General features: G+C 47.6%; 1 protein-coding gene across 1 annotated transcript in view; it reads right to left on the bottom strand.

Moving 5' to 3' along the window:
- SCML4 (Scm polycomb group protein like 4) overlaps window positions 1-20,564 on the bottom strand; it is a 48,384-nt gene extending 27,820 nt beyond the window's left edge. Inside the window, 4 exon segments of the mRNA XM_086608135.1 lie at window positions 6,743-6,937; window positions 9,552-9,752; window positions 12,290-12,419; window positions 20,409-20,564. Of these exon segments, the coding sequence (XP_086464261.1) occupies window positions 6,743-6,937; window positions 9,552-9,752; window positions 12,290-12,419; window positions 20,409-20,564 (682 nt within the window).
- Between the last annotated feature and the right edge of the window lie 2,497 nt (window positions 20,565-23,061).

Raw genomic sequence — 23,061 nt, 5'->3', positions numbered from 1 at the left:
CATACCCTTTGATATGGAAAAATAAAGCATCTTTTTTTCCCTTCTTTAAACTCTATTTCATAGCTTAGCTCTCTCTTCTAGCCTCCATGGCTGCAGCCCAGGCAATCTCCAACAGTGCCAGTGCCTTTGCCATGGCTCTGAGCACATCTTAAGCTGAAGGACAAAGGGCCTTTGGGCTTCTTCTCATCCACTGCCTACCCCCTCAGCAGGCAGCTTTTCAAAAGGGATGGATTTTCTTGCACCCTCTCAAGACTATGGAGGTAAAACAGGTGGAAAGGAGGATTTCCCTTGGGCTGACTGCTGGAGGGATGTCTACATATAGCTTCATTGCTTAGCATCCACAAGAAGATGCAATTTCATAAACTTACAGGAACAGAAAGGGACTCTCTCTTCATTTGGGGGTCAGCAAACAGTAATCACACAGCTTAAAGGTCAGAAGGGTCAATTTATCCAATTCTACCAATTCTATAGAGTTCAGGCAAATTCTATCACAGGTGAATTTCATCTCTCCCATCCTTCTCTTATTTTATTCCTGTCAGGATTTGCCCCTTAGTGTACATTTCATTAAATTTCTTCTGATCTAGGTTTAAAGGGCCTGAATGCTAAAGCCTCTACTACCACCCTCATGAAACCTCTCCACAGGAGCATGGCCCTGACTGTCTCTTTTCTTTCACCCTCCTGCTTTTACTTCCTACCTCTTGTACCATCCTAAACTGTTCCTGTCCCTCCCCGGGTTTCTGAATGACAACATGCAGCTCCAGCTGCAGTTGCCTCTCTGTCTGCTCTGCCACAGAGCTACCACCCTGGACACCCCGTTTCAGGAAGCCGGTCCTGGAGATGGTGCTCCAGCTGCAGGTAGGACCTTGGAGTGGAGGTCCTTGGTGGGATGCCCTGCACTGAGGCCAGCTGGGCCAGGTCTAGAGAGGGAGGAGGCACCTAGCCTGCAGAAGAAAGAAGGAAGGAAGGAAGGAAGGAAGGAAGGAAGGAAGGAAGGAAGGAAGGAAGGAAGGAAGGAAGGAAGGAAGGAAGGAAGGAAGGAAGGAAGGAAGGAAGGAAGGAAGGAAGGAAGGAGGAAGGAAGGAAGGAAGGAAGGAAGGAAGGAAGGAAGGAAGGAATGTCTGCAGCCATCCCATCTTTTCTCTGCTCTACTGCAGGCTCTGCCATCAATTCAAATGCCCCAAAGATGAGACAAACTTTTTGTATTAGACTTTGCTGTGGTTGGATGGCTTGTGCGGTTCCTCTTGCTCCCTCTTTAAGAGTGACCTTTATATTTTATTTATTGTTTAAAGGATGATGTTCATGGTAGAGGAATATATGAGGCAATAAATGGCCTTTGCAGGTAATTAAATGCTGAAGAGAGCCAAAGCTATTGATAGCCATAAAGCCATTTATTCTGAGTGTGCTGAGGAGCCAAGAGCACTGTTCCTCATAGTATGCAACAAGACAAGATTAAACAAGCCACGATACTAGAAAGGGAAAAGACAACGTTTTTCTTGCCCTCTCAGGGCTTGAAATTTCTCTGCTGCTGTTTATTTGGTGCTTGGAACAGAAAATATTGATTGTAAAATATGTGGGCTTCTATCATGTTATTCTTTTTTTTCCTAGCTGTTTTAGAAGGACTTTGCACATGGTGGCAAGAATTATTGCCCTCCTTGGACCTATGCTCAAATAAAGGCACAGCAAGGAAGGGTGACTAGCCCACACAACCAGTGTGAAAGTCTCTGTCAAAATCCAGCTCCTAGCCTAGTGTCTTGCCTACTAGTCCCACTCTTATAGTGCGTTGCTACAGCAGTTCAGGTACCAGCTTTTCAAGTGCTTGTAGACAGGAAGAGCCCACCTTCCTATATATAGAGGCACTGATGTAGCACAGGGTACCTCCACCTCCTGCTGTGCTTCTGCTCCATGTAGGGCCCTACCTCCAGGCACTGCTGAGAAGAGGTGCTGTTCTCCTGTGGACAGTGGTAGGGGACATCATGTGGTTTCTACGCATAAAAATTTGATTTGGCCATGGGGAGAGGAGCAAGGCTAGGGACCTTATTCACAGACCTTTCTGTCTTCTTCCCGGATGAGGGCAAGGATACAGGGTGGCCATAGAAGTCCTTGCATAAAAAGGATTTGCTGCAGCTACACGCAGCCACGTTCTGTGTGGAGCACAGCAATTGTCTGACAGCACAAAATAACAAAAACCCAAAGTTTAGGACAGAAAGAGCAAGGAAAGAATTGACTGAAAGGGGAAAGAAGAAGATACTTATCAAGTTTGATGCTTTCTGCATAAGAGAAACTACTTCGATTTCTGTGGCCACTATCAGGTTGGCAAGAAGTTTTACAGTAAACATATTTTCCTCTGAAAAATAACAGTCTAACATTGCCTAGGTGTAAGTCAACTGTATGTAGACGTTCCAGAAACGTCTCTTTCCCATGCTCACATCCAAACCTCCATTAGCTCAGCGTAGGAGGACTAATGAAAGCTGAATGAAGACGACGTGGAGAGAGGCACTTCACAAGGTCTCTGTTGCCTTCCCATCTGTGTAGCCCCTGGCACACTTCACAGCATTTTCTGCAGAGTTCACCCAGATCTTTCCGTCATTTTCATTCAAACTGCACTACCACTTTCATGGAAAATTCTGAGGTGTAGGTCCAGAGGTGCTTTGAACCGAGCTGCTGTGGGGACAGATGACAGCTCAGGATTTGCTGTAATACAGATCTGAAGCTGGGCACTTTCCAGATAAAGTCCTGGGAGTCATCCCACAGCTGCTCCTCACAAATTGCTCTCATGAGCCAGAAAGTCCCCTCATGGCTGAGAAAGAGCTGTGGGGTATGTCCCCAGATGTGTCAAGTGAAGCCACTGACTTTGGGAGAGGGCTGGAGAAGGACCTTCACCCCATGTGCGAGGCTGTTGGGTGCTGGTGCGAGAGGCAATGGCAGGGCAGACAGAGTGCAGGGGCTCAGGTGCAGCAAGAGTAACAGCCAACAAGGCTCATTGCAGAGGCCAGCACTGGGTACAGCCCAGTGAGTGCATACTTCTTAGACATGTAAAACATCGCTGTGAGTGATGCATATGCATATATCAACAAATCCCACCTGGCCCATATGCAGCATTAGCATCTGGCAGTTTGCTGTGAGCACAGGTGAATAATGGCTTAGGGACATGTGCTTCGGGGCAAGGTTAAAAGGTGACTCCTTTTTGGTGTTAGTGGATTAATATGACTGGACACGATGCTGGCTTCTCTTCTCACTTCTGCCAGAGTAAATCAAGAGTAACTGCACCAAAGTCAATATGTATATTAAATTCATTGATATCAGGGGCTGAAAAGCACATGATTTTAAAAGAAAGAACATCTCAATTACAAGCTAGAGAACAGAAACAAAGAAAAAAGTGGCTGCTTTGCTTGGCTTCCTGTGGTGCTTTATTATGGCTCTACTCCTTATACGCGAACTCTATCCCAACAGGCGCCCTCGCAGACTCGTCTGTGAGAAGAGCTCCTACTGTCCTCCTTATTACTGCCACGACAGGGAAACCCTGTCTCTGTTCCGTGTAGTGGAGTTCCCCCCTGTGCTGACCTTGCTGCAGAGAAACACTATCTCCCAGGGAGATGGATGGAGATTTAGGCAATGCAGCATTAAACATAGACTCAGCGGCTCAAGCCCCAGTGCCTAAAACTGGAATTATTCCACTGGTGCCAACGGAGCTGTTGAGTACAGCCTGATATGATGAAGAGGAAAATGATGTATCTGCCTGGCTCTGGCTGAGCGCAGCATGAAGGGTGTGAGGCTGTCACTCCTGTTCCTCTGCGCACAGCCATGGATAGACAGCTCTTGAGCTGGGCACAAGTTGCCCTGGGGAAGAGGCAGCTTTTCCCCTCTCCGAAATTCCCTGTTTCAGGGGCTTTATGTGGCAGAGTTCTCCTTCTGTGCCTTCGTGTGCGCTCTGAGGCCGAGCAGTGATCTTGTAGGTGGGTTTTCCAAACAACTACCTGGCTGCATTGAAAGCAGCCCCCAGCTCTCCAGCCTGCATCCTGAGCCCCCAGCGATGCAGACAGCAGGTTAGCTGGTGAAGATGCTGAGCTCCCCCCCAGCCACCCCAAGGCCCATGGACAGGCTTTGGCAGAGCAACCTGGGTTCACCAAATTTGGTACACCAGGTCGGTGGTCAGCACAGTGCAGAAAGCGTCTTCAGACCCTATCTCACCATACTTCTGTTCATCTTTGATGGAAGGAAAATCCCCTTTTGGAGCTGCCAGCTCAGAGAGCCACCTAAGCCCCTGACTGCTCTCGAAACAGCGCTGCTCATCACAGCCTCCCTCACTGCGGGACCAGGTGGCTCCTCCATCACCTCTCCAGCATCCACACTTCAGCAAGGAAGCACCCAAGTCTCTGCAGGTCATGCTGACCCATGCTATGGCTTTCTACCTAGCAGGTCAGTGGCTATCAGACCCCGGGGTGAGGAAGCTGGAGACTAGTGGGGGAGTTTTAACTCTGTGTATAACCACTGCCCTCAGCTATTTCACAGCTCACATTCTCCACTGTACCACAGTGCTGCTGGTAATGGAGATACAAAAGTCCCAAGAACCACTGCCTCTTCCCACATCTCGCTCTAAGGCAGAGGGAAGGGGAGCCCAGGCCAGCACTAGCCCTGACTAGCTCAAGGTATCCAGCCCATGGTGCCTCCAGGGAGGCTATTTATTGCCCCCCAGCAGTGGGAGACACAGGGAAGAGAAGCCTTCCCTGCATCCATGTCTTCTGCCTGGTCTGGGGCAAAAATACTATTTTGTCCCTTCCTCAGTGGCTGGGTAGAGCCAGTGGAAATGGTGTCAGGGACATCTGCATTGAAATTATGTAGGGAGGGAGGTGCTCAGAGTGTAACAGCCGCTGTAAAAACTCCGATTGTGGAGTTGCCTTCCATCACATAGAGCCTCACCTTGCAAAAGTAAATGCAAATGTCCGTGCAAATTAAAATGCAAATGCAAACGCAAATGCCAGGCCTCCTGGGCTGCACTCACTCAGTGCTACAGAGATCCCTTGACCTCTCAGAAACATTCAGATTGCTGCAAATGTCCTAGTCCAGAGGAAAAAAATCACTGCTTTTCAATCTGGGTTCCTGCCTTTCCTCCCCTATGGATAAGAGTAGCAGCTGGGTTTCTTTGCACAAAAAGGCAATTTCTGCACTATGTGCACAGCTCACTCCCAGCTTTGGTCTGCAAAGCACACACTTAGGGTCTTCCTGGCAAATAAGTGATTTGCAGATCATAATTGTGGACACTAAAACACCTTTCTCTCAGCTGCCAGCATGTAGCTGCCATTAAACTGAATGCATAAGAGACAGTGCGCTCCCCAAACACCCACAGTGTTGTTAATAAAAGAGAAGAAAAAATAATTTAAGTCAGGAGGAAGCCTGCAGGTGAAGCGGCAGTTCAGGGCCATAACTTTGTATCTTTCTTTTTTTCTAAACTAACTTTTACCATGTCCATAGTAGAGCCCGAGGACAGCTTTCTGGCCACTGATTGCAGATGGGGGCTTGCAGGCATGCCCCAGTTCCACGGAGGCTGCTCGGGCCCAGCACTCCATCCCAGCACACTGGGGTGTAGGCAAGAAGGAATCCCAGGCATGCCGTCCACCTGGGAGCCTGGTGAGTCCCTGCTGGAGGCAGGAGCCTCTCTGGACCACCACTATCCTTGAGTTCATCTCCCCCACGCCACAGCCCCTCCAGGCTTCCCTCCACATGGTCAGGCAAGGACCTTGCTGGTGCCCACAGGCATTTTAAGCTAGGAGAAATGCTCCCGCAAGCAGCAAAGTAAACCCCTTAGCAGTCACAACTCTTGTTTAGGTTTACATTAATGGGAGGAGATGACAGATCGGGATCCAGGCTGAGTGCGCTACAGCTAATAACAATACCTTAGATTTATTGCCTATGGCACTGACCCAAAACTGCATTGCTGTGAAAGGCTCTCTCCCCTCACCCAGGAAGAGGTCCCTTCCAGTGGAGGCAGACCATGCTGCTTCACAGGTGATCCTTAAAACGAGATGCATGCAAGCAGGGAAGCACACAGGTAATGAGGAGCCGGGGCAGTGCCGGATCAGAGCATGCCCGTTACAGTGCTGATTTCCTATTCATGCTGCGGTGACATCGAAGTGTGTGAGCTGGGGTCCACATGCTCATCTGGCTTCCCACCTCTTGCTGCAGCCAACAGGCCAAGGCAGTGCATGAGCAGAGAGGTCTGGGGAACAGGAACAGCCAACATTCTGCAGGGGGTTTGCAAGCAAAGGAGGCTTGGTAGACAGTGGGGATCCTTAAGTGTCTAATAATGGTGGTTGAGTTAGATGGAGAGAGAAATTTCCCCCCAACCTTCCCTGAAACTTGAAGGAATTTAATCCCTTTGAGGCTTCTACCCCAGGGCCAGAAATGTTTGAGGAGACCAAAACTTATGGGGGAGAATTGACAGGAACAAGGACGATGGGATAATACCAGCCTCGTTTCCTTAGGAAAAGAGATAAAAGAAACAAAGAGATATAAAACAATTTAAAATTATCCCTATCACTGCTGGGGCTCCTCCACACAGTGGTTCTCACTCAAAAGCCTCCTTTATAGCCACTGGGAAAAATATTGCAAATCAGCCCACTGCCTCCCTCTGGAAAGGTCCCACGGAGACCTGCAGTTCTCTAGTGTATGCAGTACAGGACGGAAAGAAGACAGTCGTTTCTTCAGCCCTATTAAATCTTGAGCCCAAGCTGATCAAGCAGCTTACCTGCCTCCATCCGTCTGTTTTCATACACCTCTGGGCTTTCCGACACGGCGCTGTACTGCTGGAAAGGCTGGTTGCTGAAGAGATTGTCACACAAGAGGCTGCGACAGAGCTTCTTCAGAAAGCGCAGGACATACCCAATGCTGTTGACTACCAGCAGGCTCAGGAGATGCTGCTTCCCCTCAAAAGAAGCTGACACTGGAAAGAAAGTGAGAGCAATTCAATACCTGGGGATGCATGGCAGGAGGAAGAATGAAAGCAGGGGAAAAGATTTCCTGTAAGTGTTTGTATGTCTTAAAATATTTTAGATAATTAGTCCATTCGAAGTACAAAACAAACTGGAGGAGCTTAAGGAGCTGAGTTTGTGTGACCCAGATCACCTTCTCCCTGGAGCGCTGGAAGATGCCGACGGGCATAGCCAGCAGTGCAAGGATTTCTCATGTATGCATCCAACTGAAAACACTACTGTACGATTGGAAGGAGGCAATTATAATACCCTGGTCTAAGAAGGGAGAAAGGAAGTGATCTGCCAATGATAGGCTATTAGGCTGACTTCAGCAATACCCAACGTTTTAAAAGATAATGGGGAGACAAGAATTAGAGACATGGCTGTGAATGAATAAAAGGTACCAGGGTTGTACTGAAAAGAGGGCTACCAGCTTCATCATGGATCTTTATTTACTGATTTAATTGCATTTATAAACAAGAGAATACAGGCAGTTGTGGTCTATCTGGAATTCAGTAAAGTATGAGAAATCTTTAGTTAAACTGGAAATGATTGCATATGAAAGGTGGGTCAGGAGACAGCGACAGGCTCTGCTGACAGGAGACTTCAAGCACTGGAGAGGAAGTGGCAGTGGTCTGTGCTGGCACAAAAAGGTTTTGTTGATGCTGTATGTTAGGAGATGTTATCAATGGAGAAGAGGACTGGGAGATGGCACAAAAAAAAGACTGTCTGATCTTGAGCTCTGCAGTAATAAAAATAGGTGGAAAAAAATACTAGAAAGTACACGGTAATTCATAATTTTTTGAGGAGGCTCAACATGACCTGATGGAAGGAGAAATGATGGGACAGGCTCACCAGATGCCCATGAGCCACCAAGGTGACACAGTGATTAAAAAGTCAGATAGATTTCAAGGAGATAATAAACAAAGCATTTCCAGGAGAGACAGGAGAGAATAAAGTCCTGGTGAAACCTGAGCTGGACTGATGGGCACCATTCTGGTCATCCAGGCTCGAGAAGGGTGAATTCACACTTGAAGAGGTGCACTGGCAGGCCACAGCGATGTTCAGGGAACAGAAAGTTTCCCTGTGGCACTGCAGCCATCACTATCTCTGCTACATGGGGCTGTGGGAAGACACTTGCACTTCTTTCACTAACCCAGCGGTCTTCCTTACAATGCAGAGAAGACCTGAAAGAAACTGCATGCCAGCCTAGCAAGATGAGGACTGCTCTCTAGAAATACATCTAAGATTGAACTCAAGGGTGAGAGCAGAGCAATTAAAATTCCTGGACAAAGCTGTCAGGGAATATATTAAGACAGGAATCAAAAAGGGCATAGGTCCCAGCCATGAGAGAGACAGAGAGACCACAACAGACCCACCAGGACTAATTGTAGCAGAACACATTCAGGTGTCAATAGGTTTGCAGGGAGGACTACATGACATAGCTGCCTGAACTTCGCCACCTAAAAGGTTTTTTCCAGTCTTACAGCCTCCAGTCACTGCTAACGAGTAGAAATTGCAATCCTAGGCTTAGAATCTTTGGGATAACTTCAGAGATTTCATGCTGGCCTAAGCTGCTGTAAGGGATCATGCTTCACAGCTGGACGAGCATCTGTGAGCCAAGCAATGGGAAGATTGTAAAGCCCATGACAAAACCTGCCTGTGCTGCTCCTGGGCTGGGAATGAGCTGCAATCTCAGAGCCACACCATGACTAGGAGGCCATTCACCTCCCCTTGGTGATTAGAAGAGGCATGAAATTGGGAGCAATGTTGACCAGGTGCTTTTAGCTCAGGTACCTGAAGCCAAGCCAGCTCTGAGGAGCTGAGACCAAGGGGCTTGGTGGGCTTGGTGCACAATAAGACTCTCCTGCTTGTAATGAAAATCATATGTGCAGCACAGAACCGGGCGAAAATGAGGCTTTGCACTAAATTGCTTCAGTCTTGTGTTTCTGTGAACAAATCTGGACCATTAGAGTATTTCTGATATCCTTTAGGGAAGGCACACCTGTGATTAGAGAGAACAAGAGGAGAGGGAGGAAGCAGGATTTATGCGCCGCACAGAGGGCCAGAGCCTGGGCTTCCACACGAGAGGGTCTCAATGACACAGCCGAGCTGTTGTGGTCCCTGCAAAACCGATTGGACTTGTGGTCCTTGGCTTTGTGTTCACGCCTGACTCATTGTAGAGTGTCGTTCCCACATTCCCATCATCGTTTTGTTCCCACTGCCTCCCCATGTGCTAAAACAATGCTGTGACACAAAACTCTTGCTGTGATTAAAGGAAAAGTTCACGTTCAATCTGAGAGCCGGGTCAGGGGATTCGGCGTGGGACATGGGAGACTTGTCAGGTCACAATGAGAAGCATCATTGTGGGAAGATGAGGAGCTCCAGGGAAGTTTCCTCTGATCCCTGATTCTCTCTGATATATTAGTATAGTCCTGCCGTATGGGGAATTGCCACGGGACCTTTGCGATTCCTACAGCTGAGAGTTAGATTTAGCTGACGGACTGCAGGCGGGGGATGCACCAGTCAGGTGAAGATTTCCAGCGCTCCCCAGCTGGCTGCAAGCCTCTTCCAAAAACGCCTTACCTGACACCGTCTCGCTGCCGTAGCCCTGCCTGATGAGGGAGAAGACGGCCTTCTGCTGGAGCGCGCAGTCAAGGCAGGCTTGCACCGCCTGCTGCAGGGCTGCCGCCGGCCGCGCCGGCCCGAAGTGCTCTGGCAGCTGCTGCACTCTCCTTCCGTCCAGGTACGGCCCCGGCTTTGCTTGTTTGTTGACGTAAATGCAGACTGTAGGCAAAAAAAACCCATCCCAACAAAGTTATTACAAAATGAGCATCCTAGCAAAACGCTAGCTTTATACATTTCTGTTTATTTCACGGGCTCTCCCATTAGGCGGTGAGCGGCTGCCGTTTGCGGCGGCACAGCCCACCCGCCCCGCGCCCACAGCCCCTTCCTTGAGCGGTGTGAGCTGGGCTCACGTGGTGCCACAGGTGAGGATAAGCGACATCGGACTGAAGAAGCTCCCGTGTGTGCCTGGGGTCTGCTCTCCTGCAGGCTACCTTGTCCACCCAGCTGGTGACCAGAAAAAACACCCACAGAGCTCAGGACAGCAACTGGCAGGGGTGACCTTACAGCAACAGATACACTCCAACTTGAGATGTGGTTTGAGTTTGGTTTGGTTTTTTCTCTATGTGTTTTCAGACTGGTTCATTGGGAGGCCCTCTGAGAAGCATGGCTCTGAGATGAGTTTTGAGAGACTTCGGTTGGTTCCTTACTGCTTGTGACCTTAATGCAGCTGTGATTTCTGGAGGGTTATGCTGCGCTGAGCTGCACAGTGCAACAGTGGAAACTCTGGTCTTCGGGAGCTTCCTGACCCTCCATGTCCAACCCAGCGCTCTGCAAACTGCATCGCCTCAAGGGAAACTACACATTGTGTGCGGTGCTAAATCCCGCTTTGGGACCACAGCCACACGGCTGTGCCGCAGAGGAGGTCTGTGAGGGATGCCCCAGCCTCTCCGCAGCCAAGCCCTGCGTGTCTCCTCTCATATGCCGTTGCCTGCAAAGGCATTTTTTCTACATGCCATCAGGCCTGCCAGCAATAGCCAAAAAATCAGTGTTCTCTCACTAGCATGAGCTTATTTTAAGCTTGGCTGAGACTATTTGCGCCTTGGAGGAAGCGGGTGTAACGCTGTGGTACTTAAAGGCGACTAAAACACAGTCTAAAGTCAGGGTAAAGTGAGACATATCATAATAGCTGGCCGAGGGTGCTCGAGCTGTCATCTCTCAGACAATATAACATTATCCTCTGACAGAAATCAGATATGTGACAAAAAAAAGATCAAGCAGAGTGGAGGACACGATGACAGCTGTGTAAAGTTGGAAATAATTTACAGTTTGCACCACCGTAATGAAAATCTAGTGCCACTGTCACAGCACACTCTGCTACCCCATCTCTCACTGAGCAGCAGAAGGGGCTCAAGCAGCATATCCTGCGTAAATGGGAGGATAATACATAGCACTTTACACCTTCCAAGTGCCAAACAAAGGGATATCCCAAAAGGGATAATGCACCGAAAGACGGCAGCAACATGCATGAATTGCGGGGAGCTGTCAAGGTGCAGCTTTCCCAGCGTGCGATCGTGCCAAACCTTACCAAATCTGCAGGATGTGGCCTCTGCCATGACAAGCCACTGGTTTTGTCCAGGGCTTGGCTGCGGGAGGGACTCTGCAGCCTGCAGGCAGCGTGCTGGGTCCCTCCCTGGGGAGCGGGGGCTCCTATGGTCCTTTCAGTGCAGACAGGGAAGTAAAAATTGGCTTAAGTCAACTACCTCTTGAAAACCCCGCTCCAGTGGGACGCATTGTTGGAAAGGTGCTGGTGGCACGGAGACAGGCAGACAGAGGTGTGGGGCACCGCATCTGCAGAGCCCGAAATGACCCACAGAGCCTCTGCCTCTGCAGCAACCCTGGCAATCTGATGGGGCTGTGCCTCCCTGTCTCCCTCCAAAAGTGGCACTGAGCACACATCTCAGGACAGCACTATGAAATACCACTCTGCTGATGTTTGGCAAATGCTCTGCAGTCTTCACATGTGAAGGGATAAATGAGAATAAAATGCATTATTATTGTCATTGTCACTACATTTAGTATCATTCTGCTATCAGAGCAGATGGAAAACTTCTCCTCTGTGCATCCCAGTTAAGAAATAATGGGATTTATGTGTTGTGTTTAGATTCTAATGTTATCTAATCCATTTCTCTGCTGAAATCTCAGGGTAAATCAACTGTCTTGTTGATTTTCTTCTCATTTACATCAGTCTAAAAGCATTGACCTATGTTACTTCTGGTAATATCAGCAAAAAAAGAATAAGGCTGTGTTTTCCCTGACTACAGTCAGAAACGACCAGGTCTGCTGCTGTGATAAGGCGTTGGGGTTTATGTGCTGGTAACCCTGCCTACAGTCAGGCGATGCCTCCTCTGTCCTTCTTTTCCCCACAACTGTAACAGATGTTTCATAGTCACACCGGGGTTTAGTCTGGTCATTGCAACACATTTGATGGTGTAAGTATTGAGTATAAAATGGTAGCACTCGTGAGGTGTTGATGTCTGCATTTCAAGAGGAATGGATCTGACATCTCCACTAAACTTGACACATGGCAGTGAAAATACACCCTTGCAGGACGTCTCTGTTTTTTGTCACTGATCACCAGCCTAATCTGCAAACACCCCATGTTCTTAAGCTCTACCTGTTCTGGAAAGCACAGCACCTGGCTGTCAGCCCATGGTTCCTGCTCACCCCTTGGCCAAGGAGCACTTGAGGCTGGGTACCTGTGAGAGCCTGTGGGGTTGCTGAGTTGGGTATCGTAGCTGCATCCTGGGGGATTGAACTAATATCCGGCTCTGGCGTGCTTCTTGGTGGCGAGATGGCTAAGGGAGTCATCAGGACACGAGACTTCAGCTGCAAAAAACAATTGGTTGGGTAATGAAAATATACACAAGTTAGTCCAATTTTATTCGGTGTATGTCACTCCCCATGAACTCCCTCTCATTAGCAATCTGCTATTGCATCACTTTCTCCAGGCCAGGAGCATCCGTTCTGCTCCCAGGAGGACACTGGGGCCTGAAGCCTGACTGATTTGCAGCAGACAGCAACACCTTAAGTTACGGGATGCAAATATTATGCCACCCACCGGGTGGTTATTTACACTTGAGCAAATTGGGTCTAACACTCTAACAAATCAGCGCAATGGCATTTTACGACCCATTTCATGCGGGTGTAAACAATTCTCCGCAACTCGGAAACACGGGGTCTTTAACTGCATCACAATTTAGGGCCAAATTCTGCTCTTCGTTCCAGGGGTGTAAATCTTGTGTAAATCCAGTGGCACCAAGAGGCTACTCTGGGCTGACACCCATGTAAATAAGCTCAGACCGTGGTCCGTAGTGTGTTATTACCAGGTAGTAAATACAAACTGCTGCACTGTTGCACCCAGTAATCTTTGTGACCTGCAGCTCAGCTTGGAGAATTGAAACACGGTGGGAATTTACTGTGCAATTATCACTGTGTCTTTATGCTGCCAGTACGTCTCACCAGTCAAGTGATGGTCAGGTCCTCATAATTATAAAGGGCTGATGTGATGGATGTGACCTGAAGGTATCACTCTTGCTTTTCCTTTTGCTATGAAGGGGAGCAGGGGGAAAGCAGAGCCAAGCCCAAAGCTGGCTGGTTTATATATTTACATATACTACACTGAGCTGTTTTTCTGGCAGGGATTTCTTTCTTGTTGTTGTTTTTCAGTGGCCAAAGTTAAAAATGCTGTAAGTGACAAACGTAAGAATGAAAAGTAATCTTTAGCCCTGTTAAATTTGCAGCGTATTGCTTCTCTCAGAGCTTATGCCCAAGCCAGAAATAATGTACAAATTATATTTTATGTAGAAATTGAGCCAAACCACTACCTACAAACCAGACCTTGAGCAAGTCCTGCTGGAGAGTAGAAGTCATTTTGGATAATGATTCATGTTGTCCATGATTATGATTACAACTGCCTAAATTAAAGGTCACTGTTTCAGTGTAATGGTAAACCCAAAAAGCTGGGGAAGGAAGAGGGAAGGCTGTTGGACTTGGTGCCATCCAAGTGAGTTTTTAATCATTAAATCTTTGGGAGTTTGGATCATTGCCCAGTTACTGGCTTATCCCAGCAAGGGTTTCACTAAGAGAGAATTCAGGGTCTCCCTTGTTTTCAGTAGCATGGTAGCCTGTGCTGGTGTGGTACCCATCAAAAAAAATGGAAAGGCCATCTTTGTTGAGATGAGTATAATTTTTGCAAGCCAGACCTCCACCAAGACCTTCCTGAACTTGCTTCTTTACACAACCTAGAGTTTCCCTCAGAGCAGCCTCTGTGGAAAGATGGGAGCAATAAGCCCAGATGGAAATAAAAGCCGTCTCCTCATCCAGGTACCATCCCCTGCACGGCACTGCTCGGTGCCTGGGGCAGAGGCTGTAACCTGCTTGTCTCAGAAGTGTCAGGCACCACCTCCATATGGTGCTACCACCTCCCCTCCCTTGGGGTCAGCTAAATCCCTTTGGATTTATCCTGAACAAGGAAGAAAATGTTCAGTAAGTGAATCTAAGACAAACTATGGATTTGACCTGCTTTATGGCAGCTGTGGGTCATTAGGGACCCTGAGCTGGTCTCTGGCTAGTGCGAGTCCTCACCTACCTGTGTTGTCCTGTTTTTGTAGGGCTGTCTTGCCTTCAGATTGAGATCAGGAAAGACCAACAGCAAAGTGCTGTCAGTTTGTTTTCCAAACAATTAATATAAATGAGAGGAAAGGGGTTTATCCCCTGTGAGTAGGTGAGAAGCAGCATGATTTGTTATTTTCTGTAGCAACATGTCAATGGCTCACTTTTCTATAGTGAAGTGGGCTGGCTGGCACTGTGAAACTTTGGGTAGCCCTTATGTTAGGCTCCTGGGCTTGCTTTTGATCATAAACAGATACACATATATAATAAATGCATATATACATAGATGTGTTTATACATAGTACATACACAGATATAAAAGTATATACATTTCTATAGAGATGTACATCACTCAGACATGCATATACCTATATAGACAGTATTTTGGAGACAGCACACCTAATAACTTCTGTTTCACTTGCATGTTGGCTCTTCAAAGTCCTTACTGGCTCATAGCCCTGTGGCCCCAAACACAGGCTCACAAGTCCCCTCTCCAGCCCTTGAGCCTCGTACACTCTCTGAGTGTGTGCTGCACCACCAGCACCATCAGCCTGGTGGAGGTGGGACAGTGCCCAGTAGACCTCTTTCTCCACCTGATCCCTGGCTCTTGGAGGCCCAGGCAGGCTTATGTTCAAGAACAAATAAACAGAGGGCAAGACTTGTGTGAACTCGCTAGCTTGGAAGCCCCTTCTTGGCAATTTGCTGTTTTAGCAAACAGTTTACTGCAAACTTAACTGCAACAGTATGTGCTCCACAGCCTCTGAATACAGAAAAATGCCATTTTATAAGGGGTAGCAGAGAATATGCCTTCATTAGATCAAAATAAAACAATACCTGATTACAAGAGACACTGCACTAGCAAACACAGCTCAAATACCTCCTGACCACTGGAACCCTGAGTAGTCCCCGAACATCACTAAGTGTAAATCTCAGAGTATTTCATTTAAAAGATATCTTTCCTTGGACTGATTCTTCTCTATCAAAAAGCCAACCCAACCAACCAGCTGACTGACTGAGAGCTTGGCAGTAGAGAGCATATAAGCTTGGAAGTGAAAAAAAGTGGCAAAGAAAAGAGAAAAAGAGACAGAGAAAATCTGTCAGAGCACTTTGGGAAATCCTCGTGGTAAGGCATTCAAATCAGCTTTTGAATATAAAATGTCACAAATTTTAATATGCACAGCATGAGATATAAAAGGCAGTGGTTGCTTTAAAACAAGATGTACAACCAACCCTCCCCTACTCTTATGAACCTTCTACCATGGAAAAGAGATCAGAGAAAGCTGATCAGGGATTTAGGGTAGGAAATAAGTGTGTCTACTTCATGAAAGTCACAGTGCATGAGATGCAAAGAGTGTGGCCTTTTGTTCCATAGATGCCAGCTGCAGGCTTGTCTGAGTATGCAGCGGTCACGGATGGGGAGGACGCTGTGGAGTCCTGGCTTATTTGTTACAACCTCCATACCCCTTCAGAGCACTCAGGATTCATCTAGCTGGTATTTCTGTCATCCCACACCAAAAAAAGTGAAAGAAAGGGAAGAATATTTCCCAGATAGCTTTTTTTTTTTTCTTCTGAACATGTTCTCTGCCAGCTTGTATAATAAAATACACTGGAAAGAAACAAAATGAACCACGATGCAAACTTTCCCTGTACTTTTCTTAAACCACTTAGATCATAGGTCCTCATCTTTATGGCTCCTAGTTCCCCTGTACCAGTTGTCCCTTGTTCTGACAAAACATTTGCTAGAAAAGACCAGGGTTCACCCTGTCCCCATGGGCCTGTGTCCTTCCAGCCAGGAGGGCAGAGGCACCTCCTGGCCATGAGAGCTTTTGCTGCTGGAGAGAAAATCACCTCCAGCCCCTGCAGATGTGCACACAGACGTGTGCAGAGGTGAGCATCTGGGCCAGCCTGGTCCTGCCGTGTGGGCTTCCAATGACTGGGGAGAAAGGTGCTGATAAACATGTGCCAGGGAAGCACAGAACTTCCGAGTGCATGTTTTGGGGTACCTGGCTATGCCTTGTGTGCTCTGTGCATTTGGGTGAGGAGGCTCAACACTAGGCAAGTCAGGGCTCAGCTCCGTTGCTGGGGCAGAGGGGGGTCAGCACTGTGCTGGCAAAGGCAAAACACAGTCCAAGGTCTTTTCCGCCTTTTCTTCTTGTGTCATCCAATACCTCTCTTCTGCACAGCAAATGATGCAGGGGAGTTTGCATGCAGCCTCCTACATCCCCAAAGCATTTTGCAGTGAATGAGGCAGGCGACCTTAAGAGGAGCATACATAACCTTGAAATCCAAGGCTATATCACAGGACAGGTGAATAATCTCGTCACTTTAAAGTTGCCTGTGCAATCTTGGTCCCAGTGTGTCCGAATTCTGACTGCTTATTTGTCATCATTAGCGGTGACTTGTAGAGCAGCACGGGAACCTGTGCCTTGCAATGGAAATTGTCACTCCACAGTGTCCTGCACAAGGCGACTCTCGCTGCCCACTCCGCTTGACGGGAGCTGACAAGGTCCCGGCCGATTGCTCACCCTGGGCTGGGGTCACCTCTCCAGGCGGGAGCTTCTGTCGTAGCACAAGGAAGGGACAAACTGCCCCCGGGCTGCTCGGATGGGGCCATTGCTTTGTTGCTTTTGGGAGGAATGTGGCGGTCTTTTCTGCAGTGCTGCCCTGCGCGCGTGTTGCTCCTATGTCCTCTAACACCACGAGTCGCCCCACGATGCTAACAAAGCCTTCCCTCCTAGGTAGCTCTTGGGGCTGCCCCTCACACCCAGAGAAATAAAACCAATCCATCTACTAACTTCCCCCCTGGCTGCCAGAATAGACTTTTTCCTAGAGATTTAGACAGTCAGAAAGAATGTTGTGTTTAGGGAAAATGTAGCATTTTATGGCAAATCGCTCTGCATCCGGTGCAAAACGGTTTTTTGGAAAAACAGCTGATGAAATTTTATAACCATAGCTGTGAAAAAATAAACAGGATAGCGAGGAAAAGGACTTTGCTTGGTGGTGAAGCATGATGAAATGTCCTTTTAGGAAGACACAGATATTTGCTTTAATATCAATGAAAACAGGCAATGGGTCATCTGGCTATAAAGAGCATGTGATTAAAAATGTCTGTTATTCACATCTCGGTCAAAATAAATTTAAATCTAGGCTATAAATTCCTAGTTTGCTAAAAATTCAGAAGTATTTTTCCATCTGTTCTGTAATAATTCAGCTATCTGGTTGCTATAAAGAATTTGGTTGTCTGCCATTTGGGCAGGGAGTCATTTTTTAAAACACGTTTAAGTCTCATGGTATCTGAAAGTCATACCATTAGCGAGCTAATTAAATCAAGCTAGAGTTCCCCATCAAAAAATGTAATCTTTGACTCACACTGGGGAAGCGTTTTTGACAGAGAGGGGTTCAATTCAGCTGAGCACACAGCGTACAAAGGCACCTCACAGAAAACTTCACTTCTGTGTCCAAATCCTATAGCGCAAATAAACAGCACCAGGCCAGATGCCACAAATGCTACAAGCTTACAAGCATCAGCTCCAGAAATTTCAGCCATCAGTTATAAAAGGATGTCCTTTTCCTTGCCGTCACTCACTGAGAAATAACGTCATCCCAGATTCACTGTCATCACCTGCACGCTAAGACTCTGGGGATGGGGAGGAGGTGTGTGTGGTACCCAGCCGGGGAATAAGCTTCCCTTTGGGTGAAAACAGCAGTCAAACGCTGGGCCACCTAGGTCTGAAGTGGAATGTTATCACAGCATTTTAGGAAGTGTAAGTCTCCCTTTTTGCTTCTCCCGCTTACAAATCCGTGGTGGTCAGTGAAAGGCTTTTTCACAGGTGGATGGGTGAATTTAGGGTGGAACAAAACATATTCCCCAGAGTTGGATTTTTTTTTTTGTCAAAGTAAAAGTCAAATGTAAATGCAGGAGTAAGAAATGGGGCTCAGCAGGACAAGGAGGAGCAGAAGGGATGGGGTCTGCCGAAACTCTGCATACCAGATCATTGTGGTATCTGGCAAATCACTTAATCATCTCAGGGACTCAATTTCACCACATCTCCAAAGGATTATTATCCCAGACTTGCGTGGTTTTGATCTATGGAGCCTACAAGTGACACGGCTTTACTGATAATAATTTAAATTGTTACTTGTAATAAATTAAGTAAAATAAAGATAATAAACAATAAACCTGTAATAACAAGTACCTCAAGTAAAACAATTCAGACATTTCTGTCCCAGAGTTTTGATCTAATACTGAAGTGACAAACATTAAGTATTTCCATATCGCACGTTTTACAAAACACTAAAGCATTTGCCCCAGTCTCAGCTTGGACACGGAGCTCTATTTCGGATGACTGCTATAAAATTCTGCAGTAATCTCAAGAGGGACACCTGAGCCTGCTGTCAGGTTGGCTCTGCTTGGCTGATGCTGTTATATCATTCACGTTACCAGAGTTCAGGCTTTTCAGAAGAAATGGGAAACTGCAGCTGGAACTGTGCCTTAGCCGTGCAAAGTCTGTTTTCGGCAAACACTGAAACACACTTCAAAATGTGCCCCCATAGCAGAGAGGGGTATGGATGAAGTAGGGAGAGCATGGAGAGACACGGGAGAAAGCAGAAGATGAGGAGAAAGCATTAAGGGCTGAGGCACTGCTGGCTACTGCAGCAGGAGTGTTGCACAGCGGGGTGTGGATGAGCAAGGGATTCTGGAAATGGGATGCAGAGGGGCAGTGAGGAGGGCTTGCCTGGGAAAGAGAGAGAGGAAGGAGGAGGGAAGTTAGAGGATGGGAGGAAGAAGAAGGTCTGGCAGGAGGTGAAAAGGAGGGAAGGGCAACGATGAGGGCAGCCTGTGCTAGATAAAGCCCAAACCCAAGCAGCTGAGACATTCAGTCCCTGTGCCTGGAGCTTGGCTGGCAGTGCTGTGCACGGGGCCTTGCTGCCTCCCGTGAACTGGGAGAGACCCAGGGAACTGTCAGGCAACACCCGAGGCTGAGACCTTCTCCAGAGAAGGTTGGGGCCGGCCCTGTACGTGCACCCCTCGTGTTACTGGCTTTTCTGTTTTGACATCAGGAGCTGAGCTTAAGCAGCTATTATTTTCTAAAAGTCAGCAATTTGCCCTCCTTGTGTAACAGACTGCATATCCGTATCTGTTGCCATTAAAAACAAGGAACAGGCACAGCAAACATGCCCAGTGCCCCTAGCTGGCTGCAGACAGAGATGGAGAGAATAACAGAGCAATTTACTGACATCAAGACCCCTCACTACTATGTAGTTCATTTTAGCTCCTCAGAATACATTCCTCTCCCCTCAGCACTGCGGTCCCATTTTCGCCTGGTCTGTGGTGTAACAGTTGCCCCACTCATGCCAGTGCTGAGCCCACCGTGGGGTGTACAGTGGGAGAGCCCCAGCCCTCCGGCAGCTTGTGAAGGGTGTAAGGTGCTCAGGGTTTCTTTCTTTCTTTTTCCCTGCCTCCTCGCCGGGGTCACATTGAGAGCTGGGCATGATTTTCCCCCAAAGTGAGCAGACAAATAATCAAAATTGCCTTTCCCTCTGTAAGTGAAATCTCATTACTTTCTAAAATTTCCTTTTTTTTCCTTTGGAAATTAGCTTTATTTTCTCCTTTTATTGCCCCTCCCCCATATTCCTTTCCTTTTCCTTTCATTTGTTTCATTTCGTTTCATTTCTAATCACTGTTAGTTAGAGAGAAGAAAAGAATGACAAATGAGAGAAACACTTCCCAGAAGATATGCAGTCATGGAGTCATAGAGTCATAAAATCATAGAATGGTTTGCGTTGGAAGGTTGGAAGGGACCTTAAATATCATCTAGCTCTGACCCCTCCTGCCATGGGCAGGGATATCTTCCACTAGATCAGGTTGCTCAAAGCCTCATCCAACCTGGCCTTGAACACTTCCAGGGATGGAGTATCCACAACTCTTCTGGGTAACCTCTCCCAGTGCCTCACCATCTCCCACAATACTGTGGGAGACAAGTTATTTTCAAGCAATGCAAATTAAAATAACTGTAAATGTTAAAATAATAGATTCCCTCTATTTTTCACTAGCTCGGTTAGAAGAGAAACCAGTTTCTCTTTACTATTTTTGCACTGCTCTGCCCCATGCTTGCACAACTTTGCACTTCACCTGAAATTCTAGGAGAAAATGTATTAAAACCAGCAAGAGGTGGAGAAGGAGTGTGAAAATCACATATCTACCTTATGCCCAGGTTTTCTCCCTCTCTTCTTTGGGATCTTCACGACCGGCAAAGCACCAGCTGGTGCCGAGTAGAGGTTGTGAACAGCCACTTTGATGGGCGCCGGCTGGAGCGGGGGCCGCCCTCGCTTCCTCCCCGCTATTCTGGGGGACGGCATCTCCCCAGCGGCCAGGCTGGGGGGCAGGCACGGCAAGTGACTCATCTGTCCCGGAGCTGCTGATCAACCAGAAAGGACAGAAAAAAAAAGGGAAGAAAAAAGATATTTTTATTTATTTTCAATTCAAGTCTTTATCCAAAGGCAGTTTTCTCATGCTGTCGTTTTTCTGTTACTGTTAATCATAAAGCAACAAGAAATATGCCACAGATGCGCACTCCTAGGTGGGAGTCACCGGACCACAGCTGGCTCAGCTTCTCCAAAGCAGGACAAAACCCTTGGCGTGCCAGTTTCTCTCTGCTGATCGTGAATGTGGCACAGGGAGCTGGCTCAGATGGTGAGGTGTCTATTGCAGATGTCTGCTAGGTGAATGCCACAACAGCCACCTTAACCCTGCGTCCTGCAGATAAGTGTGATGATGGCGTGGGCTTGCACCCATCAGTCAGTGCCTGCTTCCAAAGGGAAATCGGAGTAGGTGACCTCCTGAGGTCCCTGCCAACCTAATTTTTTCCCAAATTCTGTGGTTCTGCAAATCCTTCCTCACCTCAGAAGGGCTACCAATACCAAAATGGATTTCCCTCCATTTCATTGCAGCACTCCTGAGCCTGGAGGCTGAACTGGATGACGAGGCTGCCGGCGCAAGGTAGCCGTGTTAGAGGGAGAATTGCCAAACATTTACTCTCTGCAATTTTATAGCATCTGTTACCAGGCATGTTAGTAGGGGGCTTTTGGATGTACTCCATCAAAAGCTGTTATTTCACCATAACTCCATGCAGCTGATGAAGTTGAGCAGGGGTAATGGAGTGGAATCTGGTCCATTTTCCTCTGTCCAGGTTTTAATAAAGAAAACAAATATACAATCATGTACAGAGTACCAAGGGAATATACAGCTTTCTTCACAGATTCTGGCAAGGGTCACATGCTAACAAAGGTCAATAAAAAAATAACCAACTGCAGAAATACGTTTTCAAATGTTGGTTTGTCCAGGCATCTGCTTTCCTGCACGTGGGCAGAATATTAGTCCCAGTCCTGCCTGCATACGTTGCTAGACATAAGGGTCTAAGCAATTCTCGTGCTTTTATGACAAGCCTTGCGATGGCTGACGTTTTCAATTTCATGCTCCCTCAGGCCGGTGATAACGGAAGACTCCCTGCTCTCCGTTTTTACAGAGCAGACTTACAGCCCTCTGAGCTACAGAGAAAAGCCTAAAGAAGTGGTCCAAGAGCATCCTCTAAGCTCAAAAAACGTAAAGTATGTACAGGTTTGCTTATCACTACAAACAACTACAAATTTTTACAAAATGTAGTCTACAAACTATAAAATCTACAAATTTCTCACTACACTTCAAATCTCCCAATTTCAGAACTCGGTGCGCTTGGACTGATCAGAGCTGAGATTGCTGGGAATGAAATCGGGGTTGCTCACCCACATAGTGGGAAGGGTACCACTTGATAGAGCCCTCTGGTGACAAGTGTCCGCAGCTGAGGGCTTCTCTGCTTCAAAAACAGATATGTTTTGCCTCTATCCAAGCTGGGTAGAAAACCAGCTTGGATAACAAAGGAGATTTGGGAACATCTCAAAAGAAAAAGGGATGTCTACAAGTCTTGGAAGAATGGGCAGGCATCCAGGAATCAATACAGGGAGGAAGTTAGGGCATGTAGGGAGATAATCAGGGAGGCAAAAGCCCAATTGGAACTTAGACTAGCCTGCTCCGTAAGGGACAACAAAAAGTCTTTCTATAAATATATTAATAACAAAAGGAGGGCTAAAGATCACCTCCAGCCCCTACTGGACTCAGGGGGTACGTTAGTCACTAGGGATGAAGACAAGGCTGAGGTCCTTAATGCCTTCTTTGCCTCAGTCTTTAATAATAAGGTCAGCAGTTCCCAGGTGAGCTGGCCTTCGGTGTCTGAGTGCAGGGAGGGAGAGCAGATCGAAGCTCCTGTGATCCAAGAGGAACGGGTCAAGGATCTGCTCCTTCGGCTGGATGCCCACAAGTCTATGGGGCCTGATGGTATCCACCCGAGAGTCCTGAGAGAGCTGGCGGATGTCATTGCCAAACCCCTGTCCATTATCTTTGGGCAGTCTTGGCTCACTGGGGAAGTTCCGCTGGACTGGAGGCTGGCGGATGTTACCCCCATTTACAAAAAAGGGCGGAAGGAGGATCCGGGGAACTACAGGCCTGTCAGTCTGACCTCAGTGACGGGCAAAGTCATGGAACAGGTTATCCTGAGTGCTATTAATGAGCACATACAGGTTAACCGGGTGTTCAGGCCCAGTCAACATGGGTTTATGAAAGGCAGGTCTTGCCAATCAAACCTGATCACCTTCTATGACAGGGTGACCCGCCTGGTTGACGAGGGAAGGGCTGTGGATGTAGTTTTCCTGGACCTCAGTAAAGCCTTTGATACAGTTTCTCATAGTGTTCTGGTGGAGAAACTGGTGACTGCTGGCCTGGATAGGCACACCCTCCTTTGGGTTAAAAACTGGCTGGATGGCC

Source organism: Tauraco erythrolophus, chromosome 2, assembly GCF_009769465.1.
Source record: "Tauraco erythrolophus isolate bTauEry1 chromosome 2, bTauEry1.pri, whole genome shotgun sequence".
NCBI classification, from domain to species: Eukaryota; Metazoa; Chordata; class Aves; order Musophagiformes; family Musophagidae; genus Tauraco; species Tauraco erythrolophus.
The sequence above is the reverse complement of the archived record's forward strand: the minus strand, read 5'-3'. Positions and strand labels throughout refer to the sequence as shown.